The 20,815-nt window shown below is 49.1% G+C and overlaps 1 protein-coding gene across 1 annotated transcript in view; it reads right to left on the bottom strand.

The window, feature by feature from the left end:
• Window positions 1-265: 265 nt before the first annotated feature.
• ADCY9 (adenylate cyclase 9) overlaps window positions 266-20,815 on the bottom strand; it is a 121,905-nt gene continuing 101,355 nt past the window's right edge. The window contains exons 6-11 of the mRNA XM_043560712.1: window positions 19,287-19,389; window positions 18,152-18,360; window positions 14,168-14,327; window positions 13,108-13,256; window positions 9,764-9,805; window positions 266-4,738 (exon numbers count right to left, since the gene is read on the bottom strand). Coding sequence (XP_043416647.1) covers window positions 3,550-4,738; window positions 9,764-9,805; window positions 13,108-13,256; window positions 14,168-14,327; window positions 18,152-18,360; window positions 19,287-19,389 — 1,852 coding nt within the window. The 3' untranslated portion in view covers window positions 266-3,549. The remainder of the gene's footprint in view (window positions 4,739-9,763; window positions 9,806-13,107; window positions 13,257-14,167; window positions 14,328-18,151; window positions 18,361-19,286; window positions 19,390-20,815) is intronic.

The raw sequence follows: 20,815 nt of genomic DNA, 5'->3' as shown, positions 1-20,815 counted from the left end.
TTTATCCTTTTTTAAGTTCCATGTAAAAATAAATGTTTTTCAACCTAAGTTAACTGTAGCAAATACGTCCATTAAAAAAAAAGAAACCACATACATAAATAGGGTTGTTTGTTTTTTTTTTTAGTTGCCTTGTTTTCAGAGTCATGATGTGAAAGAAAAGCAGATCTTCTTAGTTCAGCCACAAATTGCAGGAAACCAGGAGTGCCCCAATTTCTGAAGTGCTACACGTCTATCTTTTCAATGAGGAAATACCAGGCATCAAGGATTTAGATTTTAGAATATTTTAATATCCATTTCTTCAGTGGATGCATTTTCAAATAATTAGAATTAACAATTTAAAAAGAGCAGAGTGAAGGAACGATGGAAAAATGCAAACAGTTGGTTCTTGCTAATTTAGCTTTAGGTTCTAGGCATGATGTGATTTTCTGAAACAATCAACCAAAAAATGCTTATCTCAAAAATCTAGAAATGCAAACGCAGACAGATCTTTGGAAACTACAAATTATTACAGTCCACGTAGCGGGAAGCACGCGGCCCTCTGGCTCTCAGTGTCAAGTGCAAATGTGCAGGTGTTGCATAATCTGTGTGACTCTTCAAGCTACTTAAGGGCTTCATAACTGATGCTCTACGTTTGTTTGCACTGGATAAAACTGTGTGTGTGCTTGTTTATATATATATATACATATATATATATATATATATATATATATACATATATATATGTATGTATGTATAATTCGATCTGACTTGGGGCCAAGAAGAAAACAGCAGTTGCAACTCAAAGCAACTATTTACACACATTCAGTTCTGAAGTATTGCTTCCTGACCTAAGTTCGTAAGAGGTATTGCCACTGTGAAGAATACATCCATCGTGCTGGTAGCGCTTGAACTGCTTCTTAGGGACCTGTCTTCAGTGACTATTTGTTCAACGCCAACAGAGCTGGGCGCATGGCATTCCTGCTGCAGAGATTCTGTGGTCCTGCGTTGAGGTATGCTCCAGGGCAGGGAACCGGGAAGGACCCATGTCGCCTAGTGGCCCAGAGAGAACATCTGTACTGGTTATTTAGGAAGGCTCAGGGTGTTTTTTTAAAAGACAATTTTAAAACTCTGGGAGAGCCATCCATCAAAGGCTCCAACTTGCACACTGCTGGACCAGATCGCCAGATGTTAAGACCCTCTCCCTGCCGTCTGCAGCTTCCCAGGGTCAGGAATCACAAACATCCTTGCAGCAGGGGAAGGCATAAGAGAATGTGCTGGGGAGGACGCATGTGCAGAGATGAACCTTGTAGGGCGTGCTCTGAGTGGAACAGCAGAGACACAGCTGACGAGTCAGCAACTGCCCAGCCCCTTAGCTGCTGCCAGAGCTATGGAGCCTGGGGAAAGAAGGCAAAGGGACAGGACCACACTCAGATACACGCCTTAACACTGATAGAAGCCCCTAACACCCACCTTCCCTATGGGCAAGGACAGCATCGGGTATTTTAAAACAAAAATAAAAATAAAAATTCTGCAGGATCTTGTAAGAATACATTCTTTAGAAGCAAGAGGTATTGTCACACCATCCTTTCTCCGGCATCGGAAGACCAACAAACTGACAGTAAAACCTGAAGGAAGATCTTGGTTACTGAGAGCGCTCCTGACTCGCTTGGACATCAAGACCCTGGCTGTGGCCATACTGCTGGGACCCATGCATGTCCCCAAGGAGAGCTGGCCGATCAGAATCAGTATTTCCTGATACCGGAAATGGCAGATTGTGTATGAATTTGGGGGGCGGGGTTGATAATGGGACCTGATGTAGATGTGACAGTTACACAGAGATTTTAGCAGCGAAAAGAAAATGCACAGGGCATGCCGGTAAAGACCTTCAACAGAGAAGGAGCTAGTCCTCAAATTATCCTGTGAACTGTATGCCAGTGTCACCTGGAAAATGACCACGACAAGGCAACTCTAGCTTGAGTTCAACACCACGTACGCTCCAGACTCAACATGGCAAAACGTCATCACAGGCAGGATTAGCAACAAAGGGCCCAGAAGTGATTTTCCTTAGGTTTTCTACACTTGCCCTGGTTTAACACCTCATCTGCACGTGGACGATTCTGTCTCTACGCACAGTGTAAGAACTCCACCTAAAGGGGGCTCAGATTCACTCACTAGGTTCAATCCTGCCGCACAGAGGCCCAGCGCAAGCCAAGAACGGGAAAGGATGAGAAACTTCTGGGCTGTGTGGGAGCCAAGCCCCTGCCGGCACTGCCTGCCCACCCTTGTGCTCTGCCCAGGCCTCCTGCCTCATACAGAGCAGGGCTCTGACTCGACCCCTGCGGCAGGCAGGCCCCATGGGCACTGATCTGCAGCTCACAGAGCAGAAGCGGCTGCGTTAGTTAGGCTGAAAACCGTGGCTGGGAGCATCTCTGGCCCAGAGTGCTCTGGCCACGTCCGTCCAGGTCCTGCTCAGCCCCTGTGTGGGGACGTGGCCCAAAGTGGCCAAAGCACTAGTGGGCATCTTCTCACCCTGCTGTGTGCTCTGCAGGGTGAGACCCAGCCTATCTCCCTTCACCCTTTCCCCGACCCAGCCTATCTCCCTTCACCACAATGACCTGGCAGCCCCTCCCCCGAAACACGCACTTCCTGATAAATAAATAAATAAATAAATGCAACCCTCAGACGTTTATTTCGAGTTTCCCTCTCAGAGGATTCAGCTTCAAAGACAAACCCCTTCGCTCCCAGCTGGAAGACCCCTTGGTTTCCGGGGCAGAATGAAACACGGCTCTTAAATACCTGAGGCCTGGGTTCACGAGCTCATCCCTGGTTAGCATCTGGAATTTGGGCCTGCACGTGGAAGAAGCCCTAACGCCGCCTGGCCGGGGAGCGGTGCCCCCTCAGCCCCGAGGGCCCAGGAGCTCTGGAAGGCGCAGGTGGGGAGGGCGCGGGCCGTCCAGGCTGGCGGCTGCTCGCACCCCACGCCCCCCCACCACCCCTCACAGTGAGTTACTGGCACTTGATCTCAGATTCATAAATGAAAGTGTGTGTGCGTGTACATGTTTACATAGAAAGATCAGGGCACTGGGAAACACTATTACGTACACAGAAAAAAATAAACCGCAAAAACATTGTATTAGCAAAAACAAAACAAAACAAAACAAAAACACAAACGACGACAAAACAAAAACCCAAAGTGTCTTGTGAGGAAAAGCAGTAAGAACGCTATCTTAACCACAGCTTCTGTTTAAAAAGTCCAGCAATACCCAATGCCATGATCTCCACCGGCGGTCTCTGTCCCCAGACTAGACGCCGCGGGCAGCCCCCGAAGGCACTTGTTCTCCACGCTGCTGGACGGTCACACCCAGGGGATAGGGCTCCGGGGAAGAAAAGGAACGAGACGGATGGAAACGACCCCTGAATAGCTGTGGTCCGCACAGACGTCAGGGCTGCCACGACCACATGACACCACGTCCAGGGACAGAGGCTGTGGTGCTCGGGACGCACAACAGGCAAGTACAAACGTGACTGGGTTTCAAGGAGCAGAGCACCGCGGCAGCGACGGGCGCTGCGTCACACGCTCTCAGAAACGTTGAGCCTGGTGAGCTCGCTGGCTTCTTCAGCGCCCGCTTCTTCACAGTCGCTTTTCTCTATGGCTTTGCCAAATCGACACCTTTCTTCGGCTTTGACAGGCTCCTTCCAGGGCCTCTTAGAGGACAGGTGACCATCCCTGGCCTGCACGTTGTTTTCGGAACCCGGAGGCGTCTTGTCCGCACTCTGGACAGAAGGCACCAGGTTGGCGATCTCGTCCGTGGGAGACCGCCCGATGCTGCCGTCCACCTGGACTCGGATGTCCGGGGAGATGGACAGCTGGTGCTGCGGCACGGCCCCGCTGTCCGTGCACTTTGGGTACAGGTAGGTCTTCATCTGGCCCTTGCCCTTGACGTTCACCGTCCCTCGGTAGTCGAAGTCATAGCCCATCTTGCTCAGGACGCGGTAGCTCTCCTCGCTCACCTGGATCCGGCACTCCACCCCCGTGCTGTCCATCCTGCTGGCGATGTTGACGGTGTCGCCCCAGATGTCGTAGAGCAGCTTGGTGGTGCCGATGACCCCCGCCGTGAGCGGCCCGTGGTTGAAGCCCACCCTGAGCTTGAAGTTGAACCACAGCATGTTGCTGTTGAAGTCGTCCACCACGCGCATCATCTCCTTGGCGAACTCAAACAGGACCTGCAGGTGCTCCTGCGGGTGGCTGCCGTCCCGGCACTGCGCGCCGTTCAGCCCTGACGCAGCCATGTACGTGGCTCCGATGGTCTTGATCTTCTCGATGCTGCCGTAGCCCGGCCTGCTCAGGAGCTCGTCGAAGTCCCCGATGAGCTCGTTGAGGACGCGGTAGCACTCCTTGCCCCCCTCGTAGTTCTCCTCGTAGAACTCGCTGAAGTTGACGATGCTGGCAAAGATGACGCCCCCGCTGTCGTGGTTCTTGGAGTAGGTCTGGGACACCTTCAGCTGCTCAGCCACGTGGTAGGGGATGATGTTTCTCAGCAGCCAGTCAGCTTGGTCCCTCATGCTCTGGATCTTGGTGCGGTGGAGGTCCGCCTCCACGTCCCCGTGGTAGTGCAGGCGGTAGCTGACCTCGAATTCTCGATTCAGGAACCAGACCAACAAGAGCAGGAGAAAGAAGACAAGAACCCCCTCCTGGCCAATCAGGCTGGCTGCTCTGCCGTCACGTGGCAAGGAACTGTTGCACGGATTCCCCTTGGAACTGGAGAGTAAAGAGAAGAGAACCGATGTACCTTCTTAAATGCACCTTTTAAGGGAGAGGTTGCTGCTCAGGACTTGCGGGTTCTGAAACAGCCCAGCTGACTAGCACTCGGCACCAAATTCTGGGGCATCGACAGCACGCAGCCGCCAAGCGCTCCGCTCCCGTTTAGCTGGCTGGCTGGAGCGGTGCAGAAATAAAGGCTGACCTTTGTCACTGGCTTCTGAGTAAGCACTTGGTGACTGTGGTTCTTCAGGAGCCTTCAGCTCCTGGACTTTTAACATCTTTTCTTTACCCCCAACTTTCTATTTTGAAAATTGTCAACCTTACAGGAAAGTTAAGAGGCTACTTAAAACATTCATATGCTCCTCTCCTGGATTCAACAATTGCTGATGTTTCCCTGCTTTGCTCTTTCCCTGTCATCACACACTCATGCACACACGCCTCTCCCACTGAACATTCTGAATGTAAACTGCAGACATCATGACACTTGGATCCTGAATACTTCAGTCCCTATCTTCTAAGAATAAGGACGTCTCCCAACGTAACCACACTACCATCATCATACCCAAGAAATTTAACATTCTCTGACGCACTCCCTTTTTAGATTTTTCATCCAATGTTAGTTCTGAAAGATGTGTACTTTTACAAAGGATTTTGGTAAGTTCTCTACTGTCTACCTGTATAAAAGTCCACCAACATACCATTAGCCCCTTCTGGGTTAGTTCTATTTTGCCAAAGTCATTTAAGACAATGTTAACATTTTAAAAAATAGTATGTATACTTTTAAGAGTAGCACATTGTGAGAAACTCAGACAGCATAAATAGTGGTAAAAAAACAAATGTCTTTCCTTCAGAGAAGTATTGATTTTCTTGTGGTTGCAAGAAATTCTAATATATGGATGTACTGTAACAACCAGACCCCAACCCTGGGCCTTTGGGGCTGCGTCCACCGCTTACTACTGGCGAACACCGCAGGGACGCTCCTGTGCACAGGAGGGAGTCTGTCTGTGGGACAAAACTGGAGCCGGAACCACGGAGTCACTTCAACTACTGCACATTTACAATTCCAGCAGAAATTTTCCAATTGCCTTTCTCATTTCTGTTCCCTCCGATGACAGCGTGCTCTCGAGGCGGGGGGCTCTCGGGGGGTGGGGGGCTGTTCTGCAGTTGGACGGTGCTGACCAGCAACAGGTGTGACTGAAGATTAGTGCCAGGAGCACGGTCTCTTTGCAAGTTCCTTTTTTAGATACAGCTTTTCCATTTAAAAGTACTACATACTCATGAGAACAAATGGAGGGGAAAACGCAGAAAGAAAAGATTTGGCCAGCATGGACCACGCAGAGGCAATCACTATTAATGAGCATGGCATTTCCTTGTCTGTCTTCTGTTTGTTGACAGAGCTGTGAGTGCTCTGTTCATGTCAATTCTGGGCTCTCATGCGCTTCTACAGCACACAGAGTGGTCTTCTAGATCTTATGTAGCGATGGGCTGAGTCACTATAAATATGATTCTACATAAAATGGATAGGTCCTCAGTTTAAATAGCTCCATGGCACAGAAAACTCAATCCTGTAATCAGAATGTTTAAGAAGTTTTACTGTTACCTGTGACTTAAGGATATTATAAAAAATAATGAAATTGACCAATCTGGCCATAATGGTCCTCCATGAAACACAGTCACAGAAGCGCTGACCTTGGAATAAGAATCCCCAGACTCTGTCCCAGCTGACTACTGCGGAGTTCTGGAACCCTGGGCAAGATTTCTAGCTTTCAATTTCCTCACATGTAAACTGAAGATGGGCTGGAGTATTGCTAAGTCCCTCCTGGCCTCAGGTTCTATGCAAAAGGAGTTAACAGAGCAGGCCTGAGGCTGCTAGCCACAGAAAGGCCTACTGGCAGCACTGCCCTAGGCTGGCATCAGGATCTCGGATTTGGGGAGGCTCCTGCCCCCCTTGATAAAAGGGGCTCACCGCGTCTACACTGCTTGTGTAAACAAGGTGGTTTATGCTGAGGACCTGCCTTCCTTCCGAGAGTCCGGAGTTTTGATTGATGCCAGGCAGAGATGCCTATCTGACTAGCCTCTAATAGAAACCCTGGGTACAGAGTCTCTGATGGGCTTCCCTGGTGGACAACATTTTACCTGTTGTGTCACAGCTCGTTGCTGGAGGAATTAAGAACGTCCCGGACTATGTGGTAGGGACAGCACTCTTGAAAGCTGGCATTTAGTTTCCTCTGGACTCTATCTCATGTACCTTTTCTCTCTGCTGATTTTGCTTTGTGTCCTTTCATTGTAATAAATCACAGTACAACTATGTGCTGAGTCCTAAATCCTCCTAAAAAATTGCTGGTTCTGGGGGTGGTTTTGGGGATCCCTGCCATAAGTTCCCTGTGAGCCGGCAACCAAAAAAGGCCTCTGTCGTAAGACACACCACACTTACTTATTCTTCCAATGGTCATTTAATCAAATGGCAACACAGATTATGAATCTCAAGTACTGAACAATTAACTGAAATGACCGAAACAGATTTGTGTTCAGCCTTGCGAGCCCTCTAACGAGCTTGAGAATAGAGAGAGAATCTGCCCCAGGAGGCAGAAGGCCTTCTCTTGTGTGGGCCCATCTCGGTGGGTGAGGAGGGAACCTTTCTTTCTGTTTCTCCAAAGTGGTGACATTAAGGAACAGTCCTCTTTATAAGTACATGTCACCGAGGCTCACCACCATCTTCACAGTCCAGTCGGGCTTTGTAGCCCTGGGGCAGACATGGGTGATGTGTCCGGGTCTCCTCAAGCAGGCTATTGCTCTCGATGCTTTTCTCACTGTGCTATGGCCAAAGCCAGCAGTGTGGCCTGACTCCGGAGAGGGGCACAGGCCAGTCCCTCTGCACAGAGGAGGGGAAGACTGGAACGTAGGCCAGCATGAGGGAGAAGGGCACCAGACTGTGACATGTGCTTTCTCCTTTGTTTGAAAGGAGAGCCCCAATCCACAGATCTACATTTAGTGCCCAAGGGGCTGATGTGCAGCAGAAGAGATGTGTGACGGGTAGGTGAAGGAATTACTTCCCATCCATAACCAGTATTTCTCATTCCGCCACAGAAGGAGCCAAGATGGTGGTCTTATTCCTACATTCGAACAGCAAAGTTCAGTTCCAAAAAGAGGAATTCTACATGACTCGATGCAAGAGTCAATCTATGACTTAACGGTGGGACATTAAGTCATAATTGGAAGTTGAGAAAAATGCAGTATATCCATGATCACAGAGAAAAGGGGTTAAAACGTCAAGAAAAACGGAAAAAAAAAAAAAAAAAAGATCACTCATGGTCCTAACCAGCTTAACATGGGATCTGTTAACATTCTGGTGTATTCGGTGCCATTTAAAATCTATGCCTAGAGATGGGAGGTTGGGGGAGTGACTGAGCAGTGGCACGGGGGTACTTCTGGGCACTGGGAATGTTTCATTTCTTGGTCCGAGCGGCAGTTTAGTGGGTGTGCTCACTTATTAAAAGTCAATGAGCTGTATTCTTATGATCTGGGTACTTTTCAGTGCACATGTTATATATTCATCAATAAAAAGTTTACTTAAAAAAAGGTGCTAAGTGTTTTGTTTCCAAATAAATACTATAGTCATGATGGTAACAGAAACACATGTGCACTGGGCCTTTGTTCCATACTTTAAATCTCCTTCCCAGTGTCCATAGGTCCACAGAGATTCAATATTTTAATTGTAGAAACAGAAAAAAAATCATCATCACTCATTACCAGATCATAACTATTGCGTATCTTACATTTTTTTCATATGTATAATGAAATCTGACAGGATGTTTCCAATTCCACATAAGTGTTTTTCTTATTGGTGCATTTTAGCAGTGGCAATATTTGAGTACATGTATCATAATTCATTTCTTTCTATTGGCAACTGAAGTTCTGGATTGTCTCCTCAGCGGATAAACAAAAATAGAATTATTACGTCAAAGGCTATAAACACTTTTGTAGACGGATCGCCAAATTACTTTCCAAAACTATGTACCATTCTGAGGAGTGATGAGGCATGGCAGAAAGAGGGGGGCCCACTAGTGTGGGACGCCAGGGTTCACACACTTCCAATGACTAGCTGTGTGACCACAGACAGGCTCCTTAACTTCTCTCAACTTCAGCGTCCTCATCTGGAAAACGGGGACAAAGCCGCCTGATGTGTCAGGCTACTGTGAGAATTAAATAAGCCATGTATTTTAAGTGCCTGGTAGCTTAACAAAATAAACAGTGGCAGGGTAGGAACGCGCCACACCTCCACCCGCACTGGGTATGCACACTGTAACTTTGTGAACGTCCAATTTAAAAGACCAAAAGGAGGTGTGTAGTTATTTAAACGTCCGACGACTTCGGGAGTAACCTATTTGGCCTCTACCTACATTTCCCCCCGTGAATTTTTTTGTTTTTTTGTCCTTTATTTATGCAGGCCCTAACCAGCTCCTTAGGTGACGGCCCACAGCTATCTGTGTGCCCACACCCCATCGGTGTGTCAGTCAGCCTTTTATATTTTGTGCGTGTGTGGCTTTATTATTTGTAAGACTGGAAAGTTATCTGTTTTAGAGGCCTGCAAACTAATGTTATTTTTTCTAGACTTTTATATAGTCTTATATAATTTAATGCTTATTTCTAACTCTTCAGTTTATTTAGATCTTACTTTGATGTCTATAGTAAAACAAGGGTCTAACGTTTATTATTTCAAATTTCTAGTTAGCAATTTCAAAATATTTTAGGGAATTAAAATAAGTACTGTCCTAGACTTCACAGATTTCCTTCATAACATGCTGAAATCTTATGTAAAACTGAGCCAAATCTAGTATGTTCTTAACAATCATTTCGTTTTTTCCAGTAAGATACTGTAACTATGATCTGTTATTTCAACAAGTACATACTTTCCACTTATTCTTTTAAGAATTACATATGGTTCTTTTTCTTCAAGATACAACTGCTTTTTCGGAAGTTACTCTCGTTTGTTCAGATACAAGCATGATGTTAACAGCTTACCTGAAATTCTGTCCCACATCCAGGTGTGAAATTACTACGGAACTGAAATTAAAATGCAGAAAAATATTATTATAAAAAGCAAAGAAGGCATTACATAAAGTGATCTGAGAAGAGTTTAAATAATTTTCCTTTTTCAAATATGGAGATCAAGTTAGATAACTAAGTATAGTTAATTCTTTATTATAATTTGATGCTGGGTGTTAACTAAAAATCATAACAGGCACGGGCACCTGGCTGGCTCAGTCGGTTAAGCGTCTGACTTCTGTGCTGACAGCTCAGAGCCTGGAGCCTGCTTCAGATTCTGTGTCTACCTCTCTCTCTGCCCCTCCCTCGCTCATGCGCTTGCTCTCTCTCTCTCTCTCTCTCTCTCTCTCTCTCTCTCTTTCAAAAATAAATACATATTTAAAAATTTTTAAAAATCACAACAGGCAAAGTCAGTGACATAGATAATAGGCCTTCATGTAAGGTGTGGAACAGACGCACCGTCACCAAAGAGTGACATCTAACAAGGAGTCTCCAAGGCGTTCATGTGACTGTTAGGACTCATCTACGGGTTCCCAAAGGCTAGACACCAGTCATGATGAACAGCAATGCCTGTTCACAAAGGACCGATTTAGAAAGGAGCTCAGGAGGGGCGCCTGGGTGGCTCAGTCAGTTAAGCATCTGACTTCGTATCTTGGCTCAGGTCATGATCTCACAGTTCATGAGTTCAAGCCCTGGATCAGGATCTGTGCTGATGATGTGAAGCCTGCTTGGGATGGTGTCTCTCATTCTCTCTGCCCCTCCCCCTGATTGTGCTCTCTCTGTCTCTCTCAAAATAAATAAACTAAAAAAAAAAAAAAAAAATCTGTTAGAGAGGAATTCAGGAGACGCTGGCTACCTGAGAAGCTGGTGGTCCCAAAGCAATCAAGTCCCAGTTTGGGGCACAGAAACCACAGACTATAAAGAACTCCCTCTCGGTGCTGGAGCAGGACCCATGACCTGCAGGATCCTCTCCACATCCCTCATAGCCTCTTCTGGGGTCCTGTTGTACCCAGCTTCCCCCCAGGCCAGCAAATCAGCCTCGTGCCCCCACATTTCCTGGTCCTCTAGATCCACCTGCCCTGCTCACCATGAAGGGGGACCTTACACAGCCTCTGCCAGCAGCTCCCCTGGGCAGCAGAGGCCAGGGGACAGCTCAGAGCGACTTTCACCATCACAGGAGGTATTAGATGATGTCACAGGGAAGGAGAGAAAGAGCGACAGCAGAGACACTGCTCTGAGTCTGAATGTCCTCTCCTTGCCCAGACATGGCGGTGACACTGGTTTTCCACGTGTGCACAGCCCTTCTTTCACATCTGCATCCCCCCACGGCTGGAGCGGTTCTTGGAAGTCCCCTCCCCTACACAGGGGGCTTGTTCATCACTCCGGCAGCTTCCTACCCTGTGACCCTGCAAGGCTCAGTGGGGCCGACAGGGTCGATGGGCTCAAAGGATTTTGCAAGTAGGGAGGACTACCGGGTGCAGGGGAGACTCAGGATGCCAGCCGCACCCCAACATCTGCTCTTTGAATTCTGGACAAAGGTGATGGAAGTAGTCCCTGATCACTCTGGTCCCAGTGGAAAAGCCCGGCACCAGTGACTGAAGGACATTGTGAACGGCTGATGGGGGATCTGTGGTGGTTCTCTTAAAAGGTTAAAAGGCATGACGAATCCCGTGCTCTTGGGAGAGAGTTTTATAATGACCCTGATTCCAGACGGCCATACCTTCAGAAAGGAAAATGTACACTGTGTTCTGCTTAAAGTAATTTAACTATTTATTAAGGTTTCCTTTCAGATGCTGAAGGACAGCTTTACTTAAAATTCCCTTTTGATCTTAATTTGCAGAGAACTTGAGAGAGTCTTTCATGTCGTCATTATTATGTGAAATAAACTGAGGAGAAGGGTGCTTACTCTGTCCGTTACCAACCACTGCTCTGGTCAAGTCCACAGGTACACGATGGCGGTTTCATCTGCTATTGCAACAAACTAGATCATTGTCTACTTCTGAACTTATTACAGCAATGGCTCTCAGGAACAATAATGCCATTCCTAGGGGCATTTCTAAACTGTTGGGCTCCCTCTGGTTGTCCCAGTAATTTGAGGAACCAGGAATGTTAGATGTCCTGCAAAGCACAATGAAGGAACGCCCTGTATAACTTTTAGATAGTCTACTGGCCTAAACCCACTGTAATTATAAAAGGTGGTTCTTTAATATGTGCTAACAGTAAAATGTTTTTATACGCAGTTACCAAAAAAAGTCCAATATTTAGGAGAAGTTTAATGCTTAATGGCGTAAGGACATTATCGGAAATTTCTAAGTTAATCACTGTGAGCATTCTGCTATCTAAGGTAACACTGTTTTTCCAACTACACAGCTACCTGAAAAAGGCTAACAGCCACAAAACCAGCTGCAAATGCGCAGTGATCAACAGGAGACTTGTTTTTAACACACTAAGAATCAAACATTATTTGGTTAGTAGGACAAAATAAAGACAGGGATCTTACTGGATTTCATTAACATAGAATGTTTTAAATACAGCACAAATCACTGCCATCCTCTATATTTCTATTTGTTAATTTTTCATAGCATAACGGCAAGAACTGGTCCCATCCCTTGGGGTCTTCCACACAGTTCCTCTTTCTTTTCCCACACCGTCCAATCTATTTCTTGGAGCCTACCAGTGATAGGGTTTTGAAGGCCATTTGAATACCTGGGAATGAAAAGTATTCTTCAAATGTGGGAGGATTTCAAGACAAAAGATATATTTCCAGTGACTAGTCAGTACTCTGTTTCATGTCATGATGTGTGTCACGACAGGGAGTCAATATTTATAAATAAGGCCCAGGTCGCCGGCAACAGCACCATACCCCCTCACTCCCTCTCCTTCAGCAGCCTGCAGTCTGTCTGGGTACATTACCCCTACTCAAACAAAGTTGGAACCGGCTTCCTCTTTGCATTCTTGGTCTACCTATTCCTTGATTCCTTCACTTTCTTGATGGGCTCGTATGCAACAGCCTCTGGCCCTACTTCTCCAGTGTAAGGAAGTTCAAGCACAAGCTTAATGCATTCTGTCCTCTGGGGCAGGGGTAGTCACCCAAGCATGTCTATATGCAAATACGTACTACATTGCCAAAAATTATCTTTTCTTTCTCTTGCATATTAGTCTTGGGGTATGTTGTGTCTGGTGAGAGCTGTCGTGCTGTGATAGTACCTGTTAGAGCAGAGGGAGAGGGCATCGCCTCAGATGTGAAAGACACAGGTGAGGTCGGGAAAGGGGTCCCAGCCGGCGAGGGTGCCAGACTCAGACCGTGGTGGTGGACGTACCTGTCCGGGCAAAGGGAGACGTAGAGCAGGAGCAGCGGCCCAGCCCCGACGACAGTGGCTAAGGAGGACCTCATCCAGGAGCTGAGCTGGCAGAAGTTACAGTAGTGCACGACAGCAGTCAGGATGGCGGAGCCCGCGAACACGGTGAACTGTAAGAAGGGGCCAGCGTGGTCAGTGACCCGCCCCGCCTTGGCCTCACTCCTGTTCTGCCATCAAAGGATTCACTCACTTATCTTTCTTTCAAAATAAAAATCGCTTAATGTCTGGCAGTTTCAGGGACGGATGGCACTCTGTCGCGTTAATTGCCCAGAGCTTTAGGCTGCAAGTCTGCACTAGCACCAAAGTTCTCCAGATGTGTGGGAACGGCATGAGTCACGCCAGAGGAAAGGGAAGGCAGGCCACCAGTCTGAAAACCACCGCCGTGTAAGTGGTTACCTTTAAGAAGCCTTCCTTCAGGCATCCCTCTAGGTGCCAGCAGAAATGGAATTTGGGGTATCAAATGCAGTCAGCCCACCCAGCTCGGGTCACATTGGCTTTCACCAAAAACATGACCTTCCACAAGGGCATTAATTCACTCCTTCTGGGGTCTAACCAGGAAGCTCCTCCCTGATCAACAGCAGCCGATCCAGGGGCCAGTCACACAGCTGTGCTGGTCCTACAGACGAGCATGTTATCTTGTACTTGTCTGGAAACGTGGGGCTGATGCTGCTTGGTGAAACATGTAAGCAAACAGCTCATCTGGAACTCGGCAAAGAGCAGGTGAGGTTGGAGAGGGCACATGTCAACCGGGCAGGGCAGCCGCGTACCCAGCCCTGTTGACTGTGGTCAGTGACAGGCCACGTGCTCACCTCCCTGACTGCTTCAGGCAAGTCTTTTCAGAAGACAAGCATAAGGTGGTGACAAAGAGTTTGTCCCTCTTTAGAGGCCTATATTTAAACTGCTGTCCCAAGTCATCAGACTTATTTAAAAAAAAAAAAAAAAAACACAAAAAAAACCACACACAAAAAAAACACGAAGTTGTGCGAAAGAGCCCAGAAACAGGCACCAGGCCTTTACTTACATGTATGTCGGTGTCAAATTCAGAGGTGACATGTGAATAGACGGCGAGAGCAGGGAGTGACACCAGGATGGCCCCAATGAAATGGCGCGGGAGCCAGCCAGCTATCCGCTCCAGCAGGCGCTTGGTACAAGCCATCACATCCTCCAGGAAAAACACCATCCTGGGACAAGGAGAAAAGGGGTGTCTGCAGGCAGGTCAGCCTGCCGGGGAAGATGAGGGCAGGAGACCCACAGGCTGCTGCCGTGGGTGTGGGGTCCGCAGAGCCCTGGCCCCTCACCTCTGGAAGGTACCAAGGGAACTCGACTTGCTCAGCTCATCAGACCTTATTCGAAGGTCATTTGTTGCCTCCTTATAACACGTGTTTGTAGAAAGCCAAGCATAAGCTTCTGTGGGTCTCAAAGGAGCATGGAAGAACCAGGCACGGGAACATGAACAGGCCCCACCTGCTGTCCCAGCCTGCCAGGGTAGGGGTCCAGGGGCTGGGCACTTTGGAGGTGTTTGGGGATTTGGCAGGGCCTTTCTGGTTGCCACGGGGACTGAGGGGTGCTGCGGGCATCTAGTGCGCAGGAGCCAGGGAGGGGAGGCTCTACCCTGCGTTCCGCACCACGGCCACCTGCCCCCTGGACACCCACAGAGGCGAAAAACCTGCTGCTGCTGACCTCAGCCTAGAGCCTAGTTATATCTCGTTTTTAAACAGAAAGTGGTTTCTGGGTGGTACTATCGCAGTTATCTTCCAGGAATGGACTACTGTGTGAAGTGCCCTTGGCTTTGTTTGGGGCCTCAGCAAGGCTCACTCAGCAGTTCAGAAATCAGGTCAGAGGCTGCAACCCAGCTCACAGCACCATGCCACCAAACCCGCACACCTCTAGGGGTCCCTTTGTGGCGATCGCACACCTGAGGACACAGCTGATGACTCTGTTATGACCTCCCCGGTGGTGCCGCCCTGGCAAATACAAGGTGAAGCACTATGTACTTGATGTATTTTATTTTTAATGGCTTTCTTGACTTTTCTCCTTCGTGTCAGAGTGAGGGCATCTCATGGGCCCTTCTGAAACTGTGTGTATGGGTAGGTAGGCTGTATTTCAGGATGGTGATGTGGACATCACAAAAAGAATCTTCATAAAGAAAGGAGAGCAAGTATGTGGGGCGCAGAACCGCTGTTCTAGAGGAAGAACGGTTTGGGGTGAGGGGCCAGTACCTGGATGCCAGCAGGGGGAGATGGAGGAGGGCCACCGGGGTTCAGCTTGGGAGGGAGACCCACACACATGGACCCTCTCTCTGAAGCCTGGCCCTAGCGAGGAGGAGAAGGGACAGACCCACTATCCTCACCTCTGGCAGGGGGTGGGGGGTGGGTGGGGGGAAGGTGGGGGGGTTGTGGTGGTGCCGGCACTGTTGCTCAGCTTTGACACCAAAAGTTCCCCTCTAAGACCTTTGCCACACAGCCAGGTGCCCGTGCCTTCTGTCACGGACACCTTAGCGCAGCAGCCACGGGCACTTACGCTTGACCTCTACCAGGAAACCGCAAATCTTGGCCATTTTCCACATGGAGCCAGACAGGCCTTGTCTGACCCTTTTAGGGCCTGGATGGGTCTGACCTCCTGACACTCAAATGGATAATGGAGTCCTGGGAATATTTCCAAGACTAACCACAAATATGCTCAAAGGCAGAATACATAAGCCCCATGAGGAGGCAGAGGGAGCCAAGTTCCAAGAGGGAGAAGGCAGGACCGACAGGCCCTTCATGAAGGTCCCCAGGATGGCAGAGCTCTGAGGATGAGACTCACTGTGCTCATGCCCGCCTGGGCTCAGCACAAAATGAAGGGAGTGCAAGGATGGGCTGTGACTGCGATGCAGGAAGGCTTGTGGAGGAGGGTTAGGCCAGCCACCAGAGCAGCTGCAGAACCGGCCTCCCTGGGGCACCCACATATTCTGCAGCACAGGGCTCCTGTTGACCTGGGATCCTAAAAATGCCCTCTGCATGGCGAGAGGAGCTCCATCAAGTTCCCGACCCCTCCCAAGCTTTGATGATACGGGCGAAGTGGACTTTTAAGGTCACACCAGTGGTCATTCAGGAGGGGTGGCCGCCTCATTTGAAGGTGCTTGCAGAGCACGTGGGTGTGCCAGGCCCAGAGCCCACCGGGGTGCAGCCAGGCCTGGCATCTTTGTGGCCTACAGCCCTTGGCAGTCTCCAGGTTAGCCCAGACCCTGTAGAACTAGCTCCAGTGGAACAGGGAACAGTGGTGTAAAGGGCTTTTTAAAAAGGCGTGGACACAACGCTGGCCTCTGAGCGAGCAGGAGCCTTCTCTAGCTGCCAGGACCTGTGTCACACAAAAACCCGGGCCCAGGGCAGGGAGTGCGAGGAGACCCACTGCAGGTGGATACCAGGTTTTCTTTGGGGTGGCAGAAATGTTCTAAAATTATCTGGTGATATTTGCACAACTCTGTAGGTTTACCAGGAATCACTAAATTGTACACTTACACGAGTGAATTTCTAGTACGTGATTAAAAAGGAAAAGACAAACCAGGGGCCTGAAGATGCCTTGGTTTGGGATCCCAGAAGCAGAGCTGATCTGGGAGTAGTTCCCAGGCAGCTCAGTAAGGGGTGCAGAGCCGCCCTGCAGGGGCCCGTAGGGAGGAATCCCTGGCTCAGCGAAGCGCGGCTCAGTCCTGGTGGGGAATCTGGGTGGAGAGCGCAGATGCACCCTGCAGTTACCTCAACCTGGAGGAGACATGAAGGTCAAGTGTGAGGCCTCCGGCAGCCAGACAAGGCCCTCAGCGGAGAGCCCCAGGGGTAGGGGCCGGGGTGGGGGAATAAGGGGATGGTGAGCATGGGGATGGGGAGAGCGATCCAGACCATATACTCCAAAGCGGAGCGGCAGGAGCCTAGTGTTCAGAAGCCTGAGGGCTAGGCCCGAGGCTGCCGTTTCCTGTCCTGGGGTGTTGGGGAAGCAGAGAAGACACTCGAGGTCAGGGCCCTTCTCCCCGTTTCTGTTTTACATCTAGCTTCTGGGGGCAATTAGCAGAGGGACTGCCAGGTGAGACTGACAGGACTGGACAGAGGACGTGGTCTCGGTGCCCAGGAGGCAGACGGGGGAGAGGAGAGGGTGTGCGTGTGAACAGAGTACCCTGTGCATTTGCATCTAGTCGGAAATATGCAGAGCGGCTGTGAGAGTCCCCAGGTGCTGGGCTGAACCCCAACATCGGGCTGAATGGGTCTTGAGGGCCTACCTTCCCTGAGGGGTCCCTGCTATCCATTCAGACCTTCTATCCATTTCTAAATGGGTTGCTTGTCTTTTCATTACTGAGCTTACATTCCAGATGGCAGACCCTCACCACAGCTGCAGTTGGCAAATACTCTCCCGCCTGCAGGCTCCTTTCAGTCAGACCCGAGAAACAACAGGTGTTCTCTGGAACACAGAGGCTTTAAATTTTGATGAGGCCTAACTTATGTCTTCTTCCTCTGGCCACTCATGCTTTCCGTGTCCTAAGAAAGCACTGCCTGACCCAAGCTGGTGGAGATGGAAGCCTATGATTCCTACTAACATTTTGGAAGTTTTGCTCTCACATCTAGAAGAGGCACCCACTGATTTGCCAGTGGCCACCCACTACGTGAGCCCCGTACGCTTCTGTCCTGTTTCTCTTCCCTTTCTAATTCCCTGTCTTTCCACTTGCTCTCTTGAAGTCTCTGAGCTGGGAGACCCAGGGGCTGGCTGGCAGCTGTGGGGCTGCAGAAGACATGGACCCCCTCTGGTAAGGAAGATGCTCACCTCTGCTGAGGGCCGTGGTCTGCGGAGAGGATGCTGTGCAGTGGAGCTGGAGGAGGGGAGGGGACAGGACCAGTCGCCCAGAAGGAGAGCTTGCAGGGGCCTCTGGCAGGAGGCGGGTCAGCGGAGCCGCAAGCCAACTACACAGCCATAAACTATGGAGCCAGCAGAGGGAGCTACAGGCTAAAGGCCGGAAAGAGCCCTGCAGGTGGGCCTTTACCTGACGGAGACCACGAGGGACAGCACCTCCAGCAGCAGGGCGGCACCGAAGACGGCCAGGGCGGCGGGCGGGGGAGGCATGGAAGCAGCCCCGTACTTCAGGAAGCAGGTGATGGACAGAATCAGAAACACTGTCGTCGACAGAAACACATCCAGGAGGGAGCTGAAGGTGGCGCTGGCAAAAGTCTTCACGGGAGAATTCTTTATAACCTGTGTGTGGGAAGGAGGGGAGGCGGGAGGCGTGAACCAGAGCTGCGACAGATGGCCACAGAGTAGGATTTAGATGAAAGACAAAGCCAACGTTTGTTGAGTACTTGCCCACCCTGGACCGAGTACAGGTGTAAGTTCTTTAAGGCAGGCCATCTCTACTATCGCTTTTAACGAGGACACTAAGGCACAGAGCAGTTAAGAAACTTGCCCCAGGTCACACAGCAAGCAATTACAAACCAGTAAGGTCTCACAAGCACGTTACATACTGAGCCTGAAAGGTGGGTTATGGACTGGCAAAGGCAACGACTCTGTGTCTGTGAAGCCGTGTAACAGAAGCCATTTTCTGGAAGCTTCCACTGAATGCTGGGTCCCAGGTTCAGGGTGTGTGACAGCTGGCTTCATGTCAGCCGTAAGAGGCAGGGACTGAAGCTGCAGCAGATGAAAGCATGGGCACATCAACAGATAGTAAGATGCTCATGCCTTCAGTCAAGCGCCCGGTCGGGGCCTGGCCCTGTGCAGGCGCTGGGAGCTCACAACCTAATGGTGGGGACAGACAGGATCTGAAACGTCAGGGTGCTGTGGTAAACATAGCAAAGTGACACGCATGGAGTGTTAGGGAGTCCCAGGAAAGGAGGGAGAAAACGAGGGCAATGCCAGCCAGCAATGAGCAGGGGGCCCAGAAAAGACATGCCTGCGATGCTAAATGATGGAGCACAGAAAGATCGGGGTTGTTTTCCCTGTGTGGGTAAATTCACATGCAGACGCAGCTTGGGGCTTACAGACTGTGAGAAATCAGGAGTAGCCTTCAGTGTCCTGTCACTCAAGGCGAAAAAAAAAAAAAAAAGTCTGCCAAAGCACAAGGCTGATAGCAAACTGTCCAGCACAAACAATAAATTTCTTTCATAGAAGTATGAGGGGAAACGCACCTCTTCTTGATAGCTGGTCCGATAGGATCGCTCTAGCTCCTGATCCAGGAAGTTCAAGCTGAACTGATTGATGGGTGGCTTGAAAAAATAATCCTTCATCAGGCTAGAAGAAACGAAAAATGCATTTGATCAACACTGCGCACAGTCATTGTGCTGACTTTATCAGAAGACCGCAATTTGCTGCCCCAACACCGTTCCCCAGGCATGTCACAAAAACAGTGTCTGAGGGTCACTATGTGATAGACCCCGCCAGACCACTCCCTTAGGACACACACAAGTCTGGAAAGTGCTTTGTATTTCTAAAACACATGTTGTGTTTACTCTCCAAAAAAACAATGGCTGCCCACTGTCATTACAGCATACATCGTGAGAACCCTGCTTCTGGAAACATCTCTCAGTGTTTGAGGAAGAAGGCAGCTCTGTTGTGCTAGAAAACAACTGCTTCTGGAGCGGCAGACATCCTGTACTGAGAAGACTTAGGCTGATTCCAAGGCTTCTGATGAAAACCTCACTCGGAGCTGCTGTCCTGCCATTCAGAGCTCTGACAGTACCGCTGTCACAGCAGACAGGCTGTTATCACAAAACTGTTTACAGAGTTAGTGTAACTGGGGTGCTATTGTCACATATGCAGATTGCGTGTGAAACCTGAAAAATAACACTCAAGGATTTTAATAGCAGAGAAATCAAACCTGCTTTATGTGACTCTCATTCTTTTGTGGATTGCTAGCAAATACTAAAATCCTTTTTATTCTGCAGAAAATTACTATAAATTTAAGAGAGTGTTGACATGTTTTCAGAAGGCAAATACAACCAGGGAGTGTAGTCTCTTTCCCTCAGACAATAACTTCTGCAATTAAATCAGATAAAACAGATACAGTCCCTCCCATGTGCCTGACACACAGTGGGGTTCACATAGGCACGCTCCCTCCTGTCCCTGAAGCACAGTGGACTCTCTCCTTCTGTGACAGGTGTTCAGGACCTCACTATACTCGTACACTCAGAAGAGAGAAAATTCCATCCCCAAATGTTGACCCTCGTCATCCCTTCCACTCAGGAAGTGTAGACAGAGGAAAATCAACACAGCGGCTATAAGGACGATGTGCAACGGCCACAGTTAGGAGTCAAGGGACAGGATCCACACAGCCAGAAGCCGTGCTGTTCCTCTGAAATTAATACTGAGAAGTTCCATCTCTGGGAACAGAGATTAGCTCCTTTTGGACCAATCCCCTCTCAGATAACAATAAACCCTGGACAAGATTATAAAAATGACTCCTGGAAGGCAGTACAGACTAACCAAAGCAGACAGAAGATGGAGGAGAGTCAGACTTGGAAGAAGGGAACAGCACCAGCTTAATTTCCCTTTTTTTTTTTTTTTTTTTTTTGGCCTGAAGACCGCCATTAGTCAGCAACACATGCAGGATGGCTAAAACTCAGATAGAAAAGCCACAATCTCGCTGTCTTGGAAAATCAGGAAACAATGTTTGGGGGCTTATGGTTGAGAAAATGAGGTTGAAAATCCCAGAGGAAAA

The sequence above is a fragment of the Prionailurus bengalensis genome, chromosome E3 (genome assembly GCF_016509475.1).
Source record: "Prionailurus bengalensis isolate Pbe53 chromosome E3, Fcat_Pben_1.1_paternal_pri, whole genome shotgun sequence".
In the NCBI taxonomy this organism is placed as follows: Eukaryota; Metazoa; Chordata; class Mammalia; order Carnivora; family Felidae; genus Prionailurus; species Prionailurus bengalensis.
Note: the sequence above shows the minus strand (reverse complement) of the source record. Positions and strands in the feature narration are given on the sequence as shown.